General features: G+C 44.2%; 1 protein-coding gene across 1 annotated transcript in view; it reads left to right on the top strand.

Annotated features, from left to right (window-relative positions):
• The first annotated feature begins 14,822 nt into the window (after positions 1-14,822).
• Positions 14,823-26,844, top strand: part of VWC2 (von Willebrand factor C domain containing 2) — a 612,590-nt gene continuing 600,568 nt past the window's right edge. The window contains exon 1 of the mRNA XM_069960374.1: positions 14,823-15,512. Within this exon, the coding sequence (XP_069816475.1) occupies positions 14,823-15,512 (690 nt within the window). The remainder of the gene's footprint in view (positions 15,513-26,844) is intronic.

The raw sequence follows: 26,844 nt of genomic DNA, 5'->3' as shown, positions 1-26,844 counted from the left end.
GGCCCTGATTGACTGCTATATGAATTGTATAGGAGATTCTCAAAGATACTTTTGCCCATTTTGCTGTGGATGATAAATAAATACTGTGTAGAGGGGTCACTGACAAAGTCGATGGAAGAAGCTAGTATAATCCTCATTAAGAAGAAGGGTAAAGATCCTATGGAAATAGAGGCGTATCGCCCTATTTCTTTACTTAATACGGACTACAAAATCTATTCCAGGTTAATAGCCCGGAGGTTATCACTGGTACTTCAAGATCTTATTTCTTTAGAACAAAGTGGCTTTATGCCCAATAGAACAGTTTTTCACAACATCAGAAGGACCTTTATTAACCTCCAGGTTGGTGTTGGAGAGAACCACTCGATCGTGGCCTTGGATGTGTCAAGGCCTTTGACCGTGTTGAATGGCCATATTTGTAGAGAGCAATGAGCAAATTCGGCACAGGTCAAGGGTTTATGGAAAAGGTCCAACTGCTTTATAGGAACACTAGAGCCAGCTTGGTTATTGATGGGATAGCATCTGATCCCTTTACTATAGCTAGGGGTACACGACAGGGCTGTCCCCTCCCTCCTACTTTGTTCTGTCTATATATAGAGTCCCTGGCAGAATGGGTGTGTTCTTGCTGTCAATACAAGGGATTTGGTATTAGAGGGCTCAAGGAGAAGATAATGTTATATGCCGATTACTTGCTCCTCTTTGTCTCCAGTCCTGAAATAAAATTGCCAATTATAATAGAAAGGTTTCAGAAGTTTGGTCGACCTATGGGGCTGGAGATAAATTGGACCAAGTAATCTGTACTGGACAGGGAACTGGAAGGGCTTGGAGGGAACTTAAAAGTTCTCCGCAAAGAGGGAGTATTAGAATACCTGGGTGTGTTAGTAATGAGAGATCCAGCAGGATACATTGATAAGAGTATTCTACCTCTGATTAATAAACTGGAGAGTAAGATCAAAATATGGGACCAAATGCCTTTATCTATGTCTGCTAGAATTTCTCTGATTAAGATGGTTGTGCTTCCACAAATTATTTTTGTGTGTGTGTGCTTTTCCGATATGTATTAATATTCTGGGACTTTAGATTCGGGGAGTTTTAGAGGAAAACAAATTGTTTACCTGCTTTTGAACACATTGTTTGCTTTTGTTGCTTGTTGTTTTTGTTTTGTTTAGTTATACATAATATCCCCATAAAAATGAGTGCCATGTTTGACAATGCGGCCCAATGTACATTTTGTGAGATCTATGCAATCATTAATCAACTGATCGAGGGTGCATACCATTGTGGGAGATGTGTGCATGTTGCTGGTTTGGAAGCCAAGATCCTGGATCTAAATTAGCAGCTGCGACGATTGAGATACATTGGCAAACTGGAAAGGGGTCTGCTGCTCACTGAGCAAGCGCTCCAAGGGGTAGATGGGGGAGAGAGTGATAGCATGGAGGTACAGGAGGAAGAAGCAGCTAGTTGGGTCACAGTTAGAAAACGGGGTAGAGGGAAGAGTGTGAGGGAGGCCAGTCCTGATCTGGCACACCCCAACAAGTTTGCCAAATTGGCGGATGAGGGGGATGTTGATTCAGGGGTGGCATTGCTGCAGCAGGACACTGCTTCTGAAAGCCAGGGGGGTGTCTGCTCCAGTAAGGTGGGAAACAGGAGTTCAGGGCAGGCCAGGCAGGTACTGGGGGACTCAATTATTAGGGGGATAGACAGGGCAATCTGTTACAAAGACCGGGATCATCGAACGGTGTGTTGCCTTCCTGGCGCTCGAGTTTGTCACATCGCGGATCGGGCTGACAGATTACTGGGAGGGGCTGGCGATGACCCAGCAGTCATGGTGCACATTGGCACCAATGATAAAGTTAGAGGTAGGTGGCGGGTCCTTAAAAACGATTTCAGGGACTTAGGCAGGAAGCTTAAAACTAGGACCTCCAAGGTGATATTCTCTGAAATATTACCTGTACCACGAGCCACACCTGAGAGACAGCGGGAGATAAATAAGTAGGGAGGTAAATAAGTGGCTCAAGAGCTGGTGTAGGATAGAGGGGTTTGGGTTCATGGAGAACTGGGCCGACTTCTCGGTCGGTTACAGGCTCTACAGTAGGGACGGGCTGCATCTCAATGTCGAGGGTGCAGCCGTGCTGGGGGAGAAGATGGCTAAGAGGTTGGAGGAGTGTTTAAACTAGGGACCGGGGGGGGGAGGGCAACTACAAAATAGTAAGTGAAGACAGAGTAGATGGAGAGCTGGGCCTAGATTATGGAACTGGGGGTGGAGCGGCGGGAGGGGTTAGAACAGTCACTAGTGACAAGAGGAAAGGGAATATGGACAAACATATTAAATGTATGTATACTAATGCTCGAAGCCTCACTAATAAAGCTGAGGAATTAGAACTCATAATGGTTGAAGAGAAATATGATATAGTGGGGATAAGCGAGACCTGGCTGGATGAGAGTTATGACTGGGCTGTTAATATCCAGGGTTATAGTCTATTCAGAAATGACCGTAAAAATAAGAAAGGGGGAGGGGTCTATATGTTAAATCATGCATTAAGCCAATTCTGCGGGAGGTTATAAGTGATGATAATGTGGAATCTCTTTGGGTAGAAATAAGGGGAGGGACGAAGAATAATAAAATTCTTAAAGGAGTGAGTTATAAACCTCCAAGTATAGTGGAAGAGTCAGAAAATCTTCTTATAAGACAAATAGATGCGGCAGCGAAGCAGGGGGAAGTCATTGTTATGGGGGACTTTAACTACCCAAATATAAACTGGAAAGCAGAAACCTGCAGCTCCAGGAAGGAAAGCAGGTTTTTGGAAATAGTAAAAGATAATTACCTTTCCCATCTAGTACAGGAACCAACAAGGGGCACTCCTGGACCTAATCTTAACCAATAGGCCATACAGAATATCAAAAATAGAGGTGGGGGTCACCTAAGTAATAGTCACCATAACATAGTAAGTTTTCAATTATCCTTCAATAAAATGATTAGTAGAGTGGCTACAAAAACATTCAATTTCAGGAAGGCAAATTTCCAAAAACTAAGAGAGGACCTTGGGAACATAGACTGGGATAATGCCTTCAGAAATAAAAGTACACAAGGGAAATGGGACATATTTAACCCCTAGACGACCCAGGGCGTATAGTTACGCCATGGAAGTCTGTCCCCAGACGACCTAGGGCGTAACTGTACGCCCTGGGTGTTTCTCCCGCTATGAAGCGTGCTCCGGAGCGGAGCGCGCTTCATAGCAGGTGGGGGCCGGCTGCAATCAGCAGCCGGGACCTCACCGGCAATGACACGCTGCAGCGATCGGGCTGCCGTGTGTCATTAACTCCTTAAACGCAGGCTCAATGAGCACAGGCAGGCTCAATGAGCAGATCGCCGATAACACTGATCAATGCTATGCCTATGGCATAGCATTCATCAGTGTAGAAATCAAAGTAATCTATGTAAAAGTCCCCCAAAGGGACTTCAAATGTGTAAAAAAAAAAAAAAGTTAAAAACACTAACATACTACCCCAAAACCCCTCCCCCAATAAAAGTTGAAATCACCCCCCTTTCCCATTATATAAATAAAACATCTAAAAATAAATAAACAAATAAACATATAATATACCGTAGCGTGTGTAATTGTCCGATCTATTAAAATATAACAAGCGTCATTGCGAACGGTAAACGGCGTACACGAAAAGAGGGAAAAAAGTGCGCGGATTACCGATTTTATGTTACATTATATATATAAAAAAATTTATAAAAAGTGATCAAAACGTCCGATCTTCACAAATATGGTATTAATAAAAACTAGAGATCATGGCGGAAAAAATGACACCCCATACAGCCCCGTAGGTGAAAAAATAAAACCGTTATAAGCGTCACAATAGTCCCATTTTATTTATAATTAATTGCCAAAAAAAAGGATTTCATTTTAAAAAAATATATAACATTAGAGAATCTGCGTAAACCTGCATATGGTTGTGTTCGGACTGACCTATAGAATAATAGTATCATGTCGCTGTTACCATATAGTGCATTACGTAGACACAGGAACCCCCCAAACGTTACCATATTGCATTCTTTTTTGCGATTTCACCAATTTATATCTTCATAAATAATATATTTGGAATTCCATCATACATGTTATGGTAAAATGAATGATGCCATTACAAAGTACAACTATTCCTGTAACAAATAAGCCATTACATGGCTTGTAGATAGAAAACTGAGAGTGCTAGAGCTCTTAGAAGGGGAGGAGGGAAAAACGGAAACACTAAGATCAAAATTTGCGCGGTCCACTGGGTCATTTTGGGCCTGGTCCTCAAAGGGTTAAGAGCATCCTGGGTAAATCGTGTGAACGACACGTACCATATGGGAATAAAAGTAGTAGAAATAAGAGAAATCCAGTATGGTTAACTTCAGCTGTAAGGGGTGCAATAAATGATAAGAAACAAGCATTCAGACTTCTAAAACAAGAAGGTAGTGGGGAAACATTGAGCAACTATGGACAGAAGAATAGAATGTGTAAAAAGCAAATAAAAGAAGCAAAAATAGCAACAGAAAGAAGGATAGCCACAGAAAGTAAAACTAATCCCAAAATGTTCTTCACTTATATGAACAACAAAAGACTTAAAACCGAAAATGTTGGTCCCCTCATAAATAATCTGGGTGTAAAGGCCCTATTCCACGGAACGATTATCGTCCGTATTCGGACGATATCGGCCGCTACGGACGATAATCGCCCCGTGGAATAAAGTGCAACGATCAGCCGACATCGTTCATGTCGGCTGATCGTTGCAGTCGTTTGTTTTTCAACATGTTGAAAAACAAGCGACTGATATAGCACCGATCTGCTGCCGTTGCTCCGTAGGAGCGTCGGCAGCAGACGCTGCTATATCCTATGGGCTGCCCGGATAATCAGCGATCACCCAGGCAGCCCCCCCGCAGGTCCCCGACGCCCCCTCCTGCACTCAACCGCTCGCTGCAGCCGCGTTGAATAGCGGCGGCAGCGAGCGGGGAACGAGGAGCAAACGAGCGCTCTCAGCGACCTCTGACGACCCGTGTAATAGGGCCTTAATGGTGGAGGGGGAAGAGGAAAAGGCCAATCTATTAAATACATTTTTCTTGACTGTATTCACAGAGGAGAATCCCATAACAGAGGACATGACTAGGGATAATATAAATCCTCCCATAAATCTCACCTTCCTAACACAACAAGAAATGGGGAGACGCCTTAAAAACATTAAAATCCATAAGTCACCGAGCCCAGAAGGTATCCATCCTAGAATTTTGCAAGAATTAAATACTGTGTTAGACAGACCGTTATTCTTAATATTTAAAGATTCTATTACAACAGGGATTGTTCCACAGGACTGGCGCATAGCTAATGTGGTACTTCTATGAAGAGGTAAGTTATAGATTGGACCTGGGGGAGGCTCTGGATGTTGTATATCTGGACTTTTCAAAGGCATTTGATACTGTGCCGCATGAAAGGTTGGTCTACAAAATGAGAATGCTGGGACTCGGGGAAAACTTATGCAAATGAGTAAGTAACTGGTTGTGTGATAGAAAACAGAGGGTGGTCATTGATGGAACATATTCAGATTGGGTTTTAGTTACCAGTGGGGTACCACAGGGGTCAGTGTTGGGTCCACTTCTTTTTAATATTTTTATTAATGATCTTGTTGAGGGACTACAGAGTAGAATCTCCATTTTTGCAGATGATACTAAACTGGGTAAAGTAATCAGTACAGAGGAGGATAATATCATATTACAAAGGGATTTGGAGAAGCTAGAGGCTTGGGCGGTGAAATGGCAAATGAAGTTTAATGTGGATAAATGTATGGTTATGCACTTGGGCCATAGAAATAATAAGTACAGTTATGTGCTAAATAATAAAACACTGGGTAAAACTACTTACGAAAAGGACCTGGGGGTATTGGTGGACAATAAACTCAACTTTAGTGATCAGTGCCAGGCAGCAGCTGCCAAGGGTAATAAAATAATGGGATGCATCAAAAGAGGTATAGATGCTAAAGATGAGAACATAGTTTTGCCTCTTTATAAATTACTGGTCAGACCACACATGGAATACTGTGTACAGTTCTGGGCACCGGTATATAAGAAGGACACAGCTGAACTGGAGCGGGTGCAGAGGAGGGCAACAAAGGTCATTAAGGGAATGGGTGGGTTACAGTACCAGGACAGGTTATCAAGCTTGGGGTTATTTACGCTAGAAAAAAAGACGTCTTAGGGGAGATCTGATCACAATGTACAAATATATGAATGGACAGTACAGAGATCTTTGTAGTGATCTTTTTACTCCTAGGTCTGTAACCATGACTAGGGGGCATCCTCTACGTCTTGAGGAAAGAAGATTTTATCATCAGCATCGACGTGGGTTCTTTACTGTACGAGTGGTAAGACTGTGGAACTCTCTGCCACATGATGTTGTCAGGGCCGATTCATTAAATAAGTTAAATAAGGGAGGCCTGGATGCTTTTCTTGAACAATATAATATCACAAGTTATGGGCATTAGATTTCCGGTGATACGTTGATCCAGGGATTATTCTGGTTGCCATTGGAGTCGGGAGGGAGTTTTCTCCCTGTGGTGGGGCGGTTGTTGTCTGCCTCATAGGGGTTTTTGCCTTCCCCCTGGATCAACACAGTAGGGTTTCCCTAGGTTGAACCTGATGGACTCTTGTCTTCTTTCAATCTTATTTACTATGTTACTATGTTACTATGGATTGGTAAAATAGTTTAAAAGAATAGAACAGATGCTGAATAGGCTCATTTGGGGACGCAAAAGATTTAGGCTGAAATACTCTAATTTCTGTCCAAACACGAGAGTTGGTGGGCTTTCCCTCCATGATTTTTGGATTTATTATTTGGCGTTACAACTAGCTTATCTGATCTCTCAGCTATATTGGCAAAAACTTAGCTGATGTTAATGTGTGTTCCCTTTTTAATAAATTTAACACTTTAACTCCACCCCCTTGTTCCATATAACCCCCCAGACCCAAAATACCTCAGTTTAATTAAAAGAAGTTCTAAGAGGGTGGGAACCTTTATGATGCTAACAGGACTAAGGGAACACACATTAACATTAAAATATTAAGTTCCCTATAGTCCTGTTAGCCTCACAACGGATAGGGAGTTAGCAAGAAGTACCCCCATCGGGAGGGCCCTCAACTGGTACAGCATTCAATACAGATCTGGCAAAAGCTGTTCGACCAGACAACAGTGTATTTAAACAATAATGCTTTACAAATGTTAATGGAAATGACCACGTCGCAGCAAGACAAATTTGTTCCATGGGTACTGAGTGGAGATGAGCGAACCTGCCGAGGTTCGGGTTTGTATAAACCTGAACTCTCAGCTTCTGACTGCTGCTGTCTGCCCGCTCCATGGAGAAGGTAGATACAGCTGGAGGACCGCCTGGAAAACTGGGCTGTATCCCAGTTTTCCAGGCGGTCCTCCAGTTGTATCCACCCTCTCCATGGAGTGGGCAGACAGGGGCAGTCAGAAGCCAAGAGTAAAGGGAACAGAAAACTGGAAGTCTGCTGTTGTTCTTTGTTGCCATGAGATCGATCTGAGGAAGGCCCCACTTCTCCACTATCTGATTGAAAATTCTCGAATGAAGACAACATTCCCCTGGTACTGTTAATCCTCGACTGAGGCGATCCGCCAAGATGTTCTGTTCCCCTTTTATGTGGGTTGCAGATAACCATGTTATCCTCCCCTCTGCCTAGGTAAAGATCTTCTCTACTTCGTTCAGAAGAGAGTTGGATCTGGTGCTTCCTTGTTTGTTTATGTAACAAACACACGCAATGTTGTCTGTCCGTGTTTTCACAGCCTTTTGAAGAAGAAGAGGAGAAAAGTTACGAAGGGCGTTGAAAATTGCTCTCAGTTCCCGAACATTTGAGGACAGTAGGCACTCCTCTGGTATCCAGGCGCCTGCAACCTGTAAATCTCCTAGATAAGCCCCCCAGCCTGTTCCTGACGCGTCTGTGGTAAGTATATTCCACTGTGGTTCCTGGAAGCTCATGCCGTCTTTGAGATTCTTCCACCACACAAGGGATTTCTCTCTCTCTCTGAAGAACCATAGAGATCTGCATGCTCAGGAGGTCTGCCGTGGCGTCCATGATGAGCCAATCGTCTAGATAAGGGATGACTGATTCTCTGTAGACGAAGTTCCGCCACCACTGAGGATACCATCTTTGTGAATACAAAGGGAGCTGTGGTTATACCGAACGGTAGAACTCTGAACTGTAGATGACGAAACTCCTTGTTGATTTGTACAGCTATTCTGAGATATTTCCGGTGAGAAGGCCAAATGGGAATGTTGAAATATGCATCCTGCAGGTCTATGGAGGCAAGAAAATCTTCTTTGACAATGACATAGTGGACTGACCTAATTGTATCCATCCATCCATTTTTTCTTTTTTAAGAATTGATTCAGGTATCTGAGATCAATTATTCATCTCCACTTCCCCGAAGGTTTGGGGACTAAAAATACTGGTGAATACACTCCTTTCCCCTGATCCTCTGGGGGAACTTCTTCTAGAGCTGCCTTTGAAATGAACTACTGCATCTCTTCCTCCAGAATATCTTCCCTGGGAGGTGCAGGGGGATGAGATATCAAAAATCTTTCTAGAGGAAGGGCTTTCCAGGGACAGGGAGTAAGCCTCCAGTACAACATTCAGAACCCACAGATCTCTGATCGTGGATTCCCATGCTTCTGAAAATAAAGTTAAACGACCTCCCACCGGAATATCTACACCGTCAAAAATCTGACTTTTTAACCCCACCCTTAGGAGGTTGTCTGGATGGTCCTTTCTTGTTGGAATGAGAACCTCTCCCCTTTGTATAGAGTAGCGGAACTGCCTGTCCCTCTGAGGAGTTCTATCCCTCCTGAATTGTTTGCGTAAAGGAGTTTTCTGAGTATAAGGAAAGGACTTCCCCTTTTTGTCATCTTGCACTTTCTAAGAGCCCGACCAACTTCGTAGGAGGAATTGGCTACCGCAGTCTGAGCAGAAGCCGCAGAATATGCCCTTTTATAGGACACTTCCATCCGACGGTCCATAGGATCTTTCAAACTGTCTTCGACTGGGACTAAGGGTACTATTCCATGGGCCGAGGAGGGCCCGATCAACGATGTAAACGAGCGGCGATCTGCTAGATCGCTGCTCGTTTACTGGGCCTATTCCACGGCCTGATGATCGTTAAGCAAGGGCTGCAAGGACATCGTTACCGATGTCCTCGCAGCCCTTGCGGCATCATACATTACCTGCAGGTCTTCTCCTCCGTGCTGTCTTCATCCCCGGGTCCCGCGCGCTCTATCTTCTGAATGGCCGATAAGCTGTCAGGCCACACTCAGCCAATCACAGGCCACGGCGGTCCCGGACTCTGATTGGCTGAGTGCTCCGTCAGCTGACCGGCCATTCAGAAGTTAGAGAGCGCGGGACCCGGGGATGAAGACAGCGCGAAGAAGACCTGCAGGTAATGTATGATGCTGCTGTCAAATCGTCGGTCACCCGCCGTGCACCGCTATTCAACCGTAGCGATGCGCAGTGGGGGAACGATGATTTTAGATTTGGCCCTAAATAAATCATCGGCTGATCGTTCTCTCTATTTCACCGAACGATAATCGGCCGAATCGGGCCAAATGTGGCCGATTCGGCCGATTATCGTTACAGTGGAATAGGGCCCTAAGGTTCTCTTAGAAATTTTGGCTATTGCGACATCCACCTTAGGAGGGTTTACCCATGACTTGGACTTCTCCTCGGCCAGGACAAAGAGATTTTTAAATCTATGAGAAATGACAGGAGCCTTCTCAGACTTCTGCCACTCATTCTTAATCATGTTAAATATAGGATCTTCTATATCAAAAGCTCTTTCTGTGGAGGTAGAGGGCATCTCACCATCCTTCTCAGGTTCATTTTGGGCCCTAACTGCTAATAACTAATAAGTTTGAACCCTTTCTCTACTGGGAAGTAAAATCTCATTGCTTTAGGGTCTTCATCATCATCATCCGAAGACCCAACTTCATCAATCACTGTATATTCTGTTTCCATTGGTGAACCTCCTCTTCTGGGTCTTTTACGACTCTCTGGAGGAAGGAGGAGAAAAGTAAGTAACACCAAATGCATTCATCCATCCTATGCCCAACTTATGCCTTTACTGACGCTGAAGGGGACTCTTTAGGTCCTCTATAGACTGTCTGAGCTCGCTCACAGACTGCGCCACGTAGTCTTTTACCCAGATCACGAAATCCTGCACATCTGGTTCTCATTTATCCGGTGGCTGGGATCTACATTCCTGACATTTAAGATATTTCCATCCTTCAGGTAGTTGTTTGTCTACAAGAAAAAAAAAATAAAAAATATATATATATATATAAATACCTGACCGGAAACACAGGCATGGCGTCTAACGCCACTCACCACACAGGTAACAGGAGAGATGTCTGCGCTTATTAGCCGCCTTCCGTCCAGAAGAGTCTTTTGATCCTTCCCTAGAAGACATCTGTAGGAAATTTAATCCAAGCAGAAAAAAGTACATCAGAAGAGACTCATAGCTACACTACCTCAGGTTTTTCACTCAAAAAGGTTCAGCGATCAGAAACCTAGAGCTGTAGTCTGCTCCCTTAGAAATGAACTGACAGCAAGAATACGGCGTTAAGGCAGACTAAAATGGCCGCGGTTTGCGCCAAAAGTTACCCCCGTCCCCCGAACACCCTGTCTTGTCCATCCCAAAAAAGGAGAGAAAAAGTATGACACTAAACTACAAGGAGACTCCTGGAGGGGAGAATGTTACTCCTAAATAGTGAGCAGCGAGAAAAACCCTAATGCTGCGTCCAGCACAGTGCAATATCAGAGAAGGACTCTTGTGATTACGTACTTCCGCCCTGGGAGATGGCGAGCGAACCGGCACCCACCTCCCGGAATCTAGCCAGAAGGGAGACCAGGGCAAGAATGACCCGCCCGGACCTCCGCTCCGGCATACGTCCTAACCCCTGCAAAAACAAGTACGAAATAAAAACTGAGGTATTCTGGGTCCGGGGGGTTATATGGACCAAGGGGTGGAGTAAAAGTGTTAAATTCATTAAAATTAGTATTGTCCTGCGAGTCCACAGGGGTGGAGACACTCCATCTGTTGTGACGCTAACAGGACGACAGGGAACTTGATATTCAAGGGGAGAGAAGGAAGATATATTTGTCAGGTTAGAGTATGGTGGTGAGTACTCACCAAGATTGGTTGGGTTTACATATAGGGAAAGTATGGGATGCAATAAAAAGGATTTGTAGTGTAAAGTATAGCTTGGAATTTACACGTATTTAGGGTAACTCAGGGTTTAGGAGTTTGCGAAGCTACCCAATGAAGATTTTTAAGAAAATAGACACTCCCGTTATGGTTAAAGACTTAATTGAAGGTAGTTTGTTAATAAAATATGAAGATTTAGGGCTTAGTAGCTCTCACGAAGAAAAGTATAAATTTAAGTTTTGGCAACTGAGGAATGCTTTTTCTAGGACACACGAAAAGGATAGATTTATAGTTAGATATAATGAGGGGATAAATGCAATTAAGGATTTAAATGAAAAAAAAAACCCTGACCTCTAGAATTTATAAAATCCTGCAAGGGCAAATATATGACCAACCTGCTATAGGATATAGGAGACAATGGGAGAAAGAATTGGGGTCTCTGTCAGATCTTAAATGGGATAGTATAATGCAGAATATCTCTAAAGTCTCAACTAAACTGTTTTGGTCTTATGTAAACTTCTGTTCCTGGCACGATTAGCGATACTTAGGAATTGAATGGGTTCATCTGGTCAAACCTGTAAAGAATGGGAAAATCTAGTGGATTTAACTAGAAGATATGAAGTTGTTGATTTTCAAGGGTCTCGGGAGATTGGAAATAAAGTAGAGGGGGGGGGAATGATACAGGGGTTTTCTGGGGAAATTGGGTATGAACTATATGCGTCCTAAGCAATCCACTCAATGCACTAGAAGGAGACATCAATGTACATATACATGATGTATTAAATCAAGGTATTTTTAACCAGATGTAATTTAATATTGTACTGGACGTTGTTCAATTATATTTTTTATACGGAAAATGATAAAGAATAAAAAATAAATTCTGGTTTGTCCAAACTTAACATTAAAACCAATTTGCATGAGAATAACTTTTTTTTACACTACCTTGTCGGTGCCGCTACAGAAATCCCAGTGGCTTTGTCTATTTTTTAAAACATCAACCGGTTATTGTGACTTTCTTCATGTGCACTCCATATCCACTTCCCTGATATGGCCAGACTTGATTCTAATGGAGGCACTTTACCGAGGGGAGGGGATATTGTTACACTGGGGGCACTGGGGCCAGACTCTGGTGCATAGCGTGGGCTGAAGTGTAATGAAGAAACCAGCGCAGATTGCAGGAACTGGGCAACGTTTTAAAAAATGGACCACACCACCGGGATCTCCGAGACAGTGCTGACAAGATAGACCACAGAATTTTTTTTTTTTGGCAAAATGTTTCATTCGTATTAAACAAATCACACTAAAACAGCTTAAACTTTGGCAGCTGGGTGTATTGGCACTGTTTTGCAGCAAAAAAACATACAAAATTCGCATTCCTTTACAGCAAAAAATAGATTTTTAATGTCACATTATCTTGTATGGGAGAAGCAGCTGTTCTTCGTGCGATTTTGCAACATATTCCCAGCTGGGATGACTGCCATCCTATTGGAAAGCTGTATTAGGCCTGGATGCTTAAGTACTGTAAGTGACTGGAGTCTAGAAGTCCCAGAGAGACCATCAAGCCATACTGAGCGTACAGCTGTCCCAGAGAGGCCGCCAAGCATGCCTGAGCATGTGCATTGTCCAAGAACAGGTTTGCCATTGCTGTTCTGTATTCTTATATAGGACAGTACTAAAATGTATGTATTCTTGGCTGAAGTGTTTTACTATTGACAGGCACAGTTGAACGTAAATGTGTTATGGATTTAAGTTATATGTGGCCAAAGTCATGCAATTTGCTATGTTTTGTTACCAGCTGAGAGTTGGTTGAGATCCAATCCCTGTCGATGGCACCTCACACTAATCCCTCCTCAAATGAGTCAACCTATCACAAGACAAACTCACAATCTCTGTAAGTTCTTTCTTCCAATCAGCTAGCTCCCTGAGGCCTATATTTATATACAGTGGTGCCTTAGATTACGAGCATAATTCGTTCCGGGACCGTGGTTGTAATCCAAATCCACTCTTAAACCAAAGCAAATTTTCCCATAAGAAATTATAGAAATGAAGACAATTAGTTCCACACCCCAAAAATAATGATTTATTATTCTGAATAACATGTAAAACAAATGAAACAAACATTCAGAAACAGCATAATATGTGATATTATAAGTTACTGTACAGTAATGGAAAGGATGGGAAACAAAGGCTGACAGAGACTGCAGGGAACATGAAGGAATGAGCAGGACATATGTGGGCACAGTATAGCAGCGCTCTCTGTTCGGGGTTACAACTATGCAGAGATTACCTTCACAGTCCTGTCCTCTGATGTAAGCCCCAGCCTGAAGTGGATCATCTATGATTTGGAAGGTGAGGGAGACTTCCATGATCAGAGTACAGGGCTGTAGAACCCGCTATGCAGGCCATGCCCATCCTCCACTTGTGCTCCCACCCAGTACAGGGAGCTCTTAAACCAAAGCAATGCTCTTAAACCAAGTCACAATTTTGAAAAACTCAGCTCTTAAACCAAAACGCTCTTAAACCAAGGTACCACTGTATGTGTGTGTTTGTGTGTGTGTGTGTGTGTGTGTGTGTATATGTATGTAGTGGAGTAGTTTGTTCTAGGTCAATTCTTCAGATACAGCAAGAGACAGAAAGTGAAGGAAACAGAACCTTCCCTGGAGGCCAGGACCCCATAGGTGGGTCCTGCCCTCCAGGGAAGGTTCTGTTTCTTTATATACTTTGTTACTTTACTTCAAGTGTGTCTGTTCAATATTGGGCTAGTAAACCTGCGATGAGGCTAATACAAATTGTGATCAAGACCTATCAATGCTTTGGGATAATCTGTCTCTTTCTCTTCTACAAGCACTGGAAAAGTCGACAGGCGCTAAACAAGTCAGCACTTAGAAAAAAGCAACTAAAGCCAAGTAACTCTGCTAGGACCTAAAGACAAGCTCCAATGGCTAGCTTGCCCACAAAGTGGTGCCTGAGCGCCTGGATTCATGTCACTCTGTTCTGCAAGGGGTGTATATTTGGATACAAGTGACATATCTGGCTGCATAAGGCATATCTAAATAAATGGGGCATATCCAGCTGCAGGGGGCATATCTGACTACAAGAGGCATACCTGGTTGTAGGGGGCATTTCTGTCTAAAGAGGGCATATATGGCTATACAGAGCATTGCATCTAGCTACAGGAGGTATTATATCTAGCTATGTGGGAATTATTACTGCTCACAAGGGGCATTGCTATTGTGAGAAGGGGGGCATTTTTATAGGGGGTATTTTTTCAGGCTACAGTTGGCATTATTACTGGGACTGTGATTTTGGTCTAATTTCGTCAACATTTATAACCATTTGCATCCTTGGGGGTACTCGGCTAGACCATCTCATCACATGGAGGTACTTGGCTTGAAAAGGTTGAGAAACACTGGTCTAAAATATAGTACATAATTTCAGAATGTGTCCCCACAACAGTATGTTTGTATGAAAATAAATTATCTAAACATAAACTTTTATATTTAATGCAGAGACTTGAATGCGAAGCCACCAATCAACATTGAATGAAGGAGTTAACCCTCAGTGATGTGCTAGGACATGCCTAGTTCTACTGTAATGGCAATTGGAGCTCTTTCCAGCTCACTTCTTGTAATATGTTGTCTGATGGTTGCAGTGTGCAACCCTGCTATAAGTGTTCAAAACCTTACAAAGGCACAAAGGCACGAACAACTAAAAAACAGTCAAGAAAAAAGAGACCTTACAACTCAAAATCAAACAAATTTGGGTATGGTTAATGAGAAAAAATTAGAAAAAGACGAACCTATGAAAGACTGGAAAGATGCAGTTAACAAAATTATTTTAAGCAAGGATTTTTTGACTAAACAAAAACAGACTTTGACTACTCAAACTATGAGTACTAAATCAGGGACTGTTACAGAAATGCAATCGGATGTGGTGCAAAACCAGCCCTTAGAGGAAGCATCTCTTCTGGATATAGCAACAACACAGGAGACAGGAGAGGAATATGCCTACCCAGATTATCGGGGAAAAGGTTGCGTGGATGAAAGTGGTTTTGTATATGCTATTGGGGAAAAGTTTACACCTGGCCCTTCAGCTTGCCCTTGTCGTTGCACAGAGGAAGGGCCTCTTTGCATTCAACCAGAGTGCCCAAGGTTGCACCCACGTTGTGTTCAAGTTGACAACACTCAGTGCTGCCCGCAGTGTAAAGAAAAAAGGAATTACTGTGAATTTCGTGGAAAAATCTATCAGTCCTTAGAAGAATTTATGGTAAGTCATTTTGTTTAAATTAGTTTAATGGTATAATTGTATAAAGAAATCACACAAACAGAGAGGATCTGTTTAATAGTAATTTATAAGTTCCTGAATTTCCTACTTTGCCTCACTGTTTGTCATTTTGTGCGTCTTTCATTTTATTTGCACTGGGTTACTAGATTTGCTTAGAAAAATCATGTTCAGCTGCACCTGAAGCTTACTCATTTGCTTTAAAAGGTTTCAATAAAGGAATATGCAACATTTATCAACAATCTATAGGATTGTTACAAATGTATGCAGATTTTGCTGCGGAACTCACATCTTGAAATCCGCTGCAATATTGTAAGTGTAAAATAACCGTTAAAGGAGAAGTCCCATGTAAGTAAATAACAGTAGAAAGGCAGGGGAGTGTGGGAAAACAAAGTAAACTTAGGGCCCTATTCCACAGAACGATTATAGTTCGCATAATCGTTAACGATTAACCATCTCAAACGACCGGTATTGCGAAAGACCTGAAAACGTTCACTCATTTCCATGGAACGATAATCGTTACTTATAATCGTATTTGCGATAGTTTTTTCTTCGCTATTTCTTCGCTATTGCGTTGGTATCTACTGTGAACGACCGAATGGCGTCTGATTCAATGCGAACGATTTGCGAACATTTTGCAAATGAGCAACTATAAAAATAGGTCCAGGTCTTATAAAGCGATCAAAGATTTCTCGTTCGGTCGTTAATCGTTAACTGCATTTCAACCGAACGATTATAGTTTAAATTCGAACGATTTAACGATAATCTGAACGATAATCGTCCGGTGGCGCTGGTCCCGGGTAACGTTGACAGCCGCTGGCCACCTGGGTGTTCAGTGAGGCCGTGATGTCGTAGACAGAAGAGCCAGGTATGTGACGGACCTGGATTCCAGCAGAAAATGATATTCGGTGGCTGTATATGGGATCCGGTAGCAGCGCTATAGAGGCAAAGGGACTGGTGAGTTTACTTTGTTTTGTTTTGTTTTTGTTTAATATGTATTTATTTCTTCTTTGTCAAGAAAATACAGTAATAAAAGAGAGACAAAGCAAGCATACAGAAATCAGGAAAGAGAACATTACACTCCGATGCATATCACCTAAGCATATAATCTCTGAGTGCAAAAATGTCGAACTGCAACCAATATATTAATTATATCAACATATACATTATAAATTTGCAACCTAGTTGTTGGTAAAGCCATTAAGCATAAACTGTCAATAGTACGACAATCTTTGTGCACCAACATTTGTTTGACATGCCAAACCTAAAGGAGCAAATGGCAATTAAGGCAACATCTAGTATCTACACCAGCTATCTGCTGACTGGTAGAAAAAAGAGTGAAAAAGGAAGAAAGACCGAAAAGACAAAATAATAATGAAATAATTAGCAAACATTGTGAAAAAGACCTTGAGGGAAAAGGGGATAGGGACAGAGGGAAAAAGGTGTGCCAAACAGGTTCATCCATATCCAGTATACAGGGGTGGATTAAGGGTACCATGGGCCCCGGGCAGTTAAGAAATTTTTGGCCCCTAACTAACTACATGCTCCCTGGGGGAGGAGGGGTAGTTGTGCTATCGATCACTGCTGAATAAAGGTGGATTCACGTGTACCGTATCCACAGCGGACTTCACGCTGTGAGTTTGCAGCAAAATATGCTGCAGATAACTTCCCTGTCATTTTCTATAAGAAGACATACTCGCAGCGGGATTCTTTTTCCGCTGCAAGTATGTAAATGCCCCCTTAACCCGCCACCTGGAATGTACATTACATGCTCCATGCAACGGCTGTATCTGAGGCTCTTGGTCCCGGTAGGTCCCGCTCAGCCAATCAGTGCAAGGTGCCGACGCAGTCCCTGATTGGCTGGGCGGGAACTCCAGGAGCCTCAGATGCAGATTAGGTAAAGTATGTTCTGGGCGGGTTAAGGACGTCGGCATTTACATACTGCTGCGAGTGTGTCTTCTCATTGAAAATGACATGGAAGGTATCCACAGCGGATTTTGCTGCCAACTCGTAGTGTAAAATCCACTGTGGAAATGGTACTTGTAAACACACCCATAGGGTAAAAACACACACAGCAGATACGCAGCAGATACGCAGCAGATTTGATACTGTGTTCAGTTATTTAGATCTAATCTGCTGCGTATCTGCTGCGTATATGCTGCGTATCGCAGCAGTAAATACGCAGCGTATATGCTGTGTGTGTTTGTACCCTTAGGGTACAAACACACACGGCATATACCCTGCGTATTTACTGCTGCGATACGCAGCAGATTAGATCTAAATAACTGAACACAGCATAAAATCTGCTGCGTATCTGCTGTGTGTGTTTGTACCCTTACGGTTATGTCTGAATACAGGATAGAGCAGCTTCACATCACCTACCAGTGCGGGCTCCTACTACATAATAAGGCAAAAGATCGGACCAGGAATTGGTGGTCACAAATTACTGTATACCAGCAGCCACAAAGTAGCCCAAAAAAAGACCCTAAATTTCCCAATACACCTACTAAGTGTTTTTAAACTATATACTTTATTATATATTTATTAACAAAACACACCTGTAAAAATGCTCTGCACCAGTCTGGAGGGATTGCGCAACTACTACATGTGTGTTTGTTAATGAATATCTAGTTTAGGGTCTTTTTTGGGCCTTTCTGGAATGGCTCCTGGTATAATGGCTCCTACTACATGACACCTGGCTTGGTGGGGACAAACCAAACTTAAAAAACATTACATTTGTCTCTTGTGGGGTCTGAAGCATGGTAGAGCAGGGTTCTCTGGCTTTTCCTCTGTGTGGATTTCTGTTTGCAGGTGCTGCGGTGGCAGGGTGGAGCAAAGTGTTCAAGTGTATGAGCAGGGCTCTGTAATGGTAAAGTGCAGGGCTCTGTAATGGTAAAGTATGGTGCAGTGATTAGTGCTATGAGCTGCTGTTCCCCTGTGGTTGCTGTGGGGTTAACTCCTGTCAGCTTTGCTGCAGCTTGTGCGTGAAAGGTAAAGCTGTGCAGGTGTACCTGTAGGAGTTAAGGAATCTGCCGGTGTAACAGGCCAGAGTATACCCCCAGCCCAGACTATACCCAGGGTTAAAATGGCCTAGGCTAGATTATACCCCGGGCATATTTTGACCTAGGCTATTTTATACCCTGGGTTATATTTTGGCCTAGGCCAATTCATACCCCCTCAGGCCATTTTATACCCCCATGAAATCAGCAGCAGTGAGTGATATACACAAGAAATACTTACTTTTTTACCATTTTATTGGGGATTCGGCTTTGTCCGCGGAGATAAGTGAGAAGCTGCTGATGGAAATCTTAAAAGTCTAAATACATTGGGGGAGATTTATCATTGTGTTTGCACTATTGTTTTTTTTTTATTTTTTGCTAATAAGGCTAGGTTCTCAGCATCCATTTTAAGGAGACCTGTCACCCCCCCGTGCTGGGGTGACAGGCTCCCGACCTCCTGTTAGATCCCCTCCGGGTCCCGGAGATATCAGCTCCCGAAGCCCGGCGCACGCGCTGACAGCAGAGTCAGAAGCCCATAGAGAATGAATGGGGAGTCCGATGCTCCGTCATTCTCTATGGGCATCGGACTCATCTCTCAGCGCGCGCGCCGGGCTTCGGGCGCTGATATCTTCGGGACCCGGCCGACTCAAGAAGCGGCACCCGGCGGGATCACGTAAGTATGGGGGATCTAACAGGGGGTCGGAAGCCTGTCACCACGGCACGGGGGGTGACAGGTCCTCTTTAACGGATCCGTTTTTTGCAAAAAACTGATACATTTGTGTGCATCCGTTTTTGATCCGTTTTTTCATTGACTTCCATTTAAAAAAAAAAAAAAACTGTTCAAAACAGATGCGTTTTTTTTTACGCACAATAAAGTACTGTAGACACTACTATTTTGACAGTAAAATAAAACGGATCCGTTAAACGGATGCTGAAAACGCAGTGTGAACCTAGCCTTCGGAGATTTGTGCAAAATCAATGCAAGATTTATTAAAAGTTTTGCGCTATTTTCCATCAGTTTCCGCCACCTGCACCTTTTTTCAATGTTTGCACTGGGAGGGGCAGGGTTTTCTAGTAACTACTTTCATCATTAGATTTATCAAGTGCAAATTTTCAGTTTTTGCGCAAAATGCTCCCCGAGCGTCGCTTTTTAGCAAAGCTGTGTTAGGCTCTGTTCACGCTGCATTTTTGCAGTCTGATTTTTTTTCTGATTATTAGACTTGCGTCTAATAATGATTTTTGCGTAACAACCGTAAAATTTTGCGCAGCCCATACAAACCACCGCCTGCTCAAAAAAAATGTGTAGATGATAAATGCCCCGCCTAGACTTTTATTACTTCAACCAGAAAAACTTGGCTGTTCATAATATAAGAAAATCATAACATCCTGAAACTTTAACTTTACGTTGGCCAATTATCGGGTGAATATGAATCAGTCACCTGATCAGCACATGACGTGTCCTACATGGATCAGTACATGATGTGTAATAAACTGATCAGTACATGACGTGTCTTACACTGATCAGCACATGACATGTCGTACACCGATCAGCACATGATGTGTAATACACCGGTCAGCACATGATGTGTCCTACACCGATCAGCACATGACGTGTAATACACCGGTCAGCACATGACGTGTTATACACGGATCAGCACATGACGTGTCCTACACGGATCAGCACATGACGTCTTACACGGATCAGCACATGATGTGTAATACAACGATCAGCACATGACGTGTCCTACACGGATCAGCACATGACAAGTAATACACGGAACAGCACGTGACGTGTAACACACAGATCAGCATATGATGTGACCTGGAAGCCCTGCAGAGATAGGAGACAGCGCACCTTTTAACAAAGTAGAGACAGTGTGAGAAAACCAGTGAAGTGATAACATTGTGACCTGGAGAGATATAATCTATTTTAAGCAATTTCACACACTCCGGGGTATAATCTGGCCTAGGCTATTTTAAACAGCGGGGTATACTCTGGCCTAGGCTATTTTATACAGCGGGGTATTCTCTGGCCTAGGCTATTTTTATACAGCGGGGTATAGTTTGGCCTACACTGTTTTACATCCCAGAGTATAGTTTGGACTAGGCTATTTTATACTCTGAACTAGGCTATTTTATACCCCGGGGTATACTCTGGCCTAAGCTATTTTATACCCCGGGGTATACTCTGGCCTAGGCCATTTTATACCCCGGGGTATACTCTGGCCTAGGCCGTTTTATACCCCGGGGTACATTCTGGCCTAGGCCATTTTATACCCGGGTATAATCTGGACGGGGGTTATTCTGGCCTGCTACACCGGAACTTAAGCTGTAGCTCTGGCTGAGCTTCCCCTGGCCTCTGCTCTCCTCCGGCATCTCTGCAGTGGTATCAACTGTAGTTGGCAGGCAGCCAGGGGCAGGGCTGATGAAAGAGCCGTCCTCCGGAGACTCTCTGCAGGGGAGGGAATTGCATTCTCATAGACATAGGAGCTGTGGAGCTACCGCTGAGGTGGGAGGGTCTGAGTGGTGGGGGTGGGTTTGTTTGGGCTGCTGCCAGCGTTTCTGGTGTCTGCAGCGGCATTATAACAAAGGCCATCTCTCTGGGCCCCCCCAGAGCTAAGGGCCCCAGGTGGTAGCCAAGATTGCCCTCATCATAATACGCCTATGCCAGTATAGGGAACAGTCAGTGCAATCATTGAGCAAAGAGGGAGACCTTCTTTATGGGTCGTCCACAGGGCCGTCTTACCCATTGGGCATGGTAGGCGGCTGCCCGGGGGCCCTTGCGTCCTAGGGGGCCCCTGCCCTGCGCAAGGGTCCCCGTGCAGCCGCCTCCCATGCCCAATGGGTAAGACGGCCCTGCGCGACGGCCCCCCTTCCCCTTCTCTTGCGACCGCAAGCACTTTCTTGCTTGCGGTCGCAAGAGGAAATCCGGCCCCGGCTGATGCGTCGCTCCCCGTGGGATTCTCCGGGAGCGCACGCATCAGGAACCTCAGTGCGCGTCGCTGGGGTTTCCTGTACCGGAAGTCCCACCTGGGCGCACACTGAGCTTCCGGATGTGTGCGCTCCCGGAGAATCCCCCAGGGAGCGACGCATCAGCCGGGGGCAGAAGAGGAGAGGAAGCAGCGATGGGGGAGCGCTGGTAGGTGAGTTGGGTGTTTGTTTGTTTTTTATCTGCTGTGCAGGGGGCAAACTATAAGGGGGGAATACAGGGGAGGTGAGCCATCTATAAGGGGGGGATACTGTACAGGTTGGAGCTATCTATACGAGAGGGGGGGGGATACAGGGGGGAGCCATCTATAAGGGGGGGATACAGGGGGGGAGCCATCTATAAGGGGGGGATACAGGGGGGGAGCCATCTATACGAGAGGGGGGATACAGGGGGGAGCCATCTATAAGGGGGGAATACGGGGGAGCCATCTATAGGGGGGGATAAAGGGGGGGGCCATCTATAGGGGGGATACAGGGGGGAGCCATCTATAGGGGGGATACAGGGGGAGCCATCTATAAGGGGAATACGGGGGAGCCATCTATAAGGGGGGATACAGGGGGGAGCCATCTATAGGGGTGGATACAGGGGGGAGCCATCTATAGGGGGGGATACAGGGGGAAGCCATCTATAAGGGGGGAATACGGGGGAGCCATCTATAGGGGGGGAAAAAGGGGGGGCCATCTATAGGGGGGATACAGGGGGGAGCCATCTATAGGGGGGGAATACGGGGAAGCCATCTATAAGGGGGTAATACAGGGGGAGCCATCTATAAGGGGGGATACAGGGGGGAGCCATCTATAGGGGGGATACAGGGGGGAGCCATCTATAGGGGGGGATACAGGGGGGAGCCATCTATAGGGGGATACAGGGGGAGCCATTTATAGGGGGGGATACAAGGGGGAGCCATCTATAGGCGGGGAAACAGGGGGGAGCCATCTATAGGGGGGATACAGGGGGAGCCATCTATAGGGGGGATACAGGGGGGAGCCATCTATAGGGGAAGATACAGGGGAGAGCCATCTATACGAGGGGGGGGATACAGGGGGGAGCCATCTATACGAGGGGGGGGGATACAGGGGGGAGCCATCTATAAGGGGGAATATGGGGGAGCCATCTATAGGGGGGATACAGGGGGGAGCCATCTATAAGGGGGGAATGCGGGGGAGCCATCTATACGGGGGGGGGGGATACAGGGGGGAGCCATCTATACAGGGGGGGGATACAGGGGGGAGCCATCTATAAGGGGGTAATACAGGGGGGAGCCATCTATAAGGGGGTAATACAGGGGGAGCCATCTATAAGGGGGTAATACAGGGGGGAGCCATGTATAAGGGGGTAATACAGGGGGAGCCATCTATAAGGGGGTAATACAGGGGGAGCCATCTATACGGGAGGATACAGGGGGGAGCCATCTATAAGGGGGTAATAAGGGGGGGAGCCATCTATAAGGGGTAATACAGGGGAAGCTATCTATAAGGGGCCAATACAGATGTGCAGTGTGTAGAGAGATGAGAATAGTGACAGATTGTGGAGCCTAATATGTCTGTCTGGCAGATTCTGTGGATTCATGGCTCGGAGAAGTTCTCATAACGGCACAGGGCAAATGGAAAAGAAGATGAAAAGGGAAGAACTCCGATCAGAGAAGACGTCCCATGTGAGTCACTTGATGTATCTGCAATGTAATGTATATGGTGTACAGAACCTGTGTAGAGCTGGGTACCTCTATATGACTGGATGAGGTGATAGTGATCTGTGTACAGTGGATTAGTCAGTAGCAGTGGTGGTGTTAGTCAGTATGCGGTGGTAATATTTGTTGCTTGTTATCTGGCATATATATAGAGAAGGGCAAAACAACATGTCTCATATAGACAGAGGAGCAACAACATGACTATTATATTATATATGAACCATGTTGTTTCCCTGTATTCTGTATACAGGGAAACAACATGGTTCATATATAATATAATAGTCATGTTGTTGCCCCTCTGTATATATAAGACATGTTGTTTTGCCCTTCTCTATATATAAGCCATGTTGTTTCCCTGTATATTGTATTATACAGTATACATACAGGGAGACAACATGGTTCTCATATATAATAGTCATGTTGTTGCCCCTCTGTATATATGAGACATGTTGCACTGGTGTGACAATAAACCCTGCAGATTGCTGTTGGAAGTGCTGTCTCCATTGCGTTTTTTGGATACTTTGAGGCCAACCTGGTCTGGTTTGGTGCGGCACGCACGGTTATTTTTTTGTTTTCGTGCTGCTGAAAGACTGTGTTGTGAATTAAAGTTTATGTTAACAATAATTTGTATTTTTTATTGTTCGTAATTGTACTGGCTAGGGGAGGGGTTGCAAAGATTGGGTGGGGCACAATTCGCACCTCTGCCCAGGGGCCCATAATGCTGTTAAGACGGCCCTGGTCGTCCATGCCAACAGACGGTCCACCTTGCTACCCCTGGCATGTTCCTCTGATTCCATATGATGGAAAAAAATCAAGCTCTGCCACCCATTCCTTGACGGATGGGGGAGTGGGCGACTTCCAGTGTCTGGGTATTACTGTGTGTGCCGCTGTTAAGAAATGACGCAACAGATCTTTCAGGTATGAGAAACAACAAGGCAAGGCTAAGAGCAGTCACAATGTTACTACCGGTCACTTGATTGTAGATTTTAAACACAGACTGCCAGAAGGGATTGAGGGCTGGACAAACCCACCAAATGTGAACCATGGTGCTAATTTTCTTTTCACACCTCCAGCAGAGGTCTGAGATTGTGAGATAACACTGATGTAAAAGATGTGGTTACCTATACCAACGGGTGAGGATTTTAGTTATTTTCTTGAGCCTGGCAGGCAGTGGTCATTTTATGTATTAGACTATGTTCATACAACATCAAAAATAGAGAAAAGGCGGCCAATTTTGATATTTAAAACAACGTTTTAATATCTTGCTGCGATTTAACTGACTTCAATCGCAAGCATAATACATGTCTTTACCACATCCCATTACCCATAGTTGGGTGAGGTCTTAATCCATCTATAAAAGGATTACCGTCCCCCCTCAAGTTGACAACCCCCCCCCCCCCCCACACACACACACTAGCGGCCACTCACAACTACCATCCCGAAAGCCAACTACACATTTTTCATGCAGAGCCGACTCTCTTTACTGGTCTTCCCTTACAGTTAATGGCCAAAATCCACTGACTCGTCACTGCAGGATCCAGCCCATTCATCCCCCGGAAGTGGACCTTTTACTAGTTGCTTAATTCTGACTATATCATTCATACTTAAAGGACCCTTATTTTTCCTCAGACCGGGTCCAATCGCTCTTACTTTTTTACACATCTATACCTATTTAACCCTCGCCAACCCTCGGGGGAAACAGCGAGACCACCCACTCATTATACCCGCTAATACCTACTCTCTTCTATACCCCAGGCATCCAGGGGCCATCCCCCCAGGTTACACAATATACTACCTTTTACTTCTTACCTCACCAAACCATACCCGCCCCCCCCCTCACCCCCCACCCACGTCGCCAAGAAGATGGGGAAAAAAGAAACAGCAACAACAACAATTAAAAAAAAAAAGTAGTTATCCTCACACAATCTCCCCATTCCTTCTTTAGGGATAATGACTCTTCCAGTAACTGTTCCATTTCTCCACACAGCCTTTTAATTTTGACCTGCTCTTTTTACCCCTATCATGTCAGACTTCATATTTCAAAATAGTATTAACTAGATCCATCCATTCTCTCATACTCTGTGGTTCTGGTGACATCCACTTTTTAACAATCATTAACCGTGCAGCAAACAAAATTTTATATACCACTCCTTTTAAAACACTATCCCCTTGTATCTCTGTATATCCTAACAGTGCATATGTGTATTCCTCCTCAATGTTCAAATCAAAAATTATCTTTACCTTACTAAAAAAAAAACCTCCAATATCCACTTAATTTTCTACAACTCCACCAATGATGTTCTAAGTCAGCTTCCTCCATCTCACACCGCAAACATTCCATGCTCCCCCTCTATTCCACCGACCGATATCCTTCATTGTATAGTAAATTCTGTGTGTAATAAAAAACAACCTTATGAACCTTATTGAACAATCTTATGTCTCCTATCTTTAAGATTATTTTTTGCCAGCATATACACCTCTTGCCAAAATTGTGTTTGCCTAACCCCAATAACCTTCTCCCATTTTACCCGTGATCGTGTTTCCTCACTATTTGCTTCTATCTCCCCTAACCCCTTAAATAAATCTTTGTCACTCCTTTTTTTTCATCCACCTTTAACCTACCTATTCTACCCAATTGCCGTGTAGCACTCTCAAGTTGCATATACCTCAATCTACAAATCTCCTTTCCCACACTCGCACACATTTCATCATTGTTTTTTAATTTCCCCCACACACAAAATTGTGACACCTTTATTACCACCATTCTCCTCCAATATATTGGATCTAGTTTTGTGTTTGAGTCCAAGAGTCTAACATTATTAAGTAATGGTGTAAATTCCAATACCCCCATTATTTCTCAACCTTTCTAAGATGTTCCCATGTTCTACAAAATACTCTCTCCAATGAATCCGTAGGATACTCCTGACTCAACTTCATCTCTAGTAGCTTATATATATATATTAATGGCAATTCCCTCCTGCTTAATAACCCAGTCTGACAAGAAACTCACCTTCTCCCATTTCACCATCCAGTCAGCTACTGATGCAATATAATACTGGAAGAAGTCCGGCACCGCTAATCCTCCATACTCCTCTGCCAGAGTCAGACATCTAATTTTCAGCCGTACCCTCTTCCTGTTCCAGATCAGTTCATTAAGAACTCTCTCTATTCTTTTAAACACAGATCTTCCCAGACAGACTGGTGCACTCTTTAGAACTTACAGGAGTTTGGGTAACCAAACCATTTTTATAAGCCCAATCTTACCAGATTTAGATAGATTCAAGATCAGGGTTCTGGCAAATAGGTTGTCATGAGTGATGGGGAGGTTGGTGGGTCCTGAGCAGAGCGGATTTATTGATATAATATATTGAGGGTGCATGCTTACATTCAGAAGGGGAAGTTGGGAGGGGGCCACTCCATACTGTCTCTTGATGCTGCTAAGGCATTTGACAGTGTGGAGTGGCTATATCTGGGCAACGTTGGAAAGATTTGGCATTGGGGAGGGATATATAAAGTGGTTAAAAATAATATATCAGAGTCCCAGAGCAAAGGTATTGGTTAATGGAGAGATGTCGGGCTATTTCGATTTGCAAAGAGGGACAAGACAGGGTTGTCCTCTCTCTCCCCACTGCTCTTTGCCTT

Source organism: Dendropsophus ebraccatus, chromosome 2 (assembly GCF_027789765.1).
Source record: "Dendropsophus ebraccatus isolate aDenEbr1 chromosome 2, aDenEbr1.pat, whole genome shotgun sequence".
Classification (NCBI taxonomy): domain Eukaryota; kingdom Metazoa; phylum Chordata; class Amphibia; order Anura; family Hylidae; genus Dendropsophus; species Dendropsophus ebraccatus.
Note: the sequence above shows the minus strand (reverse complement) of the source record. Positions and strands in the feature narration are given on the sequence as shown.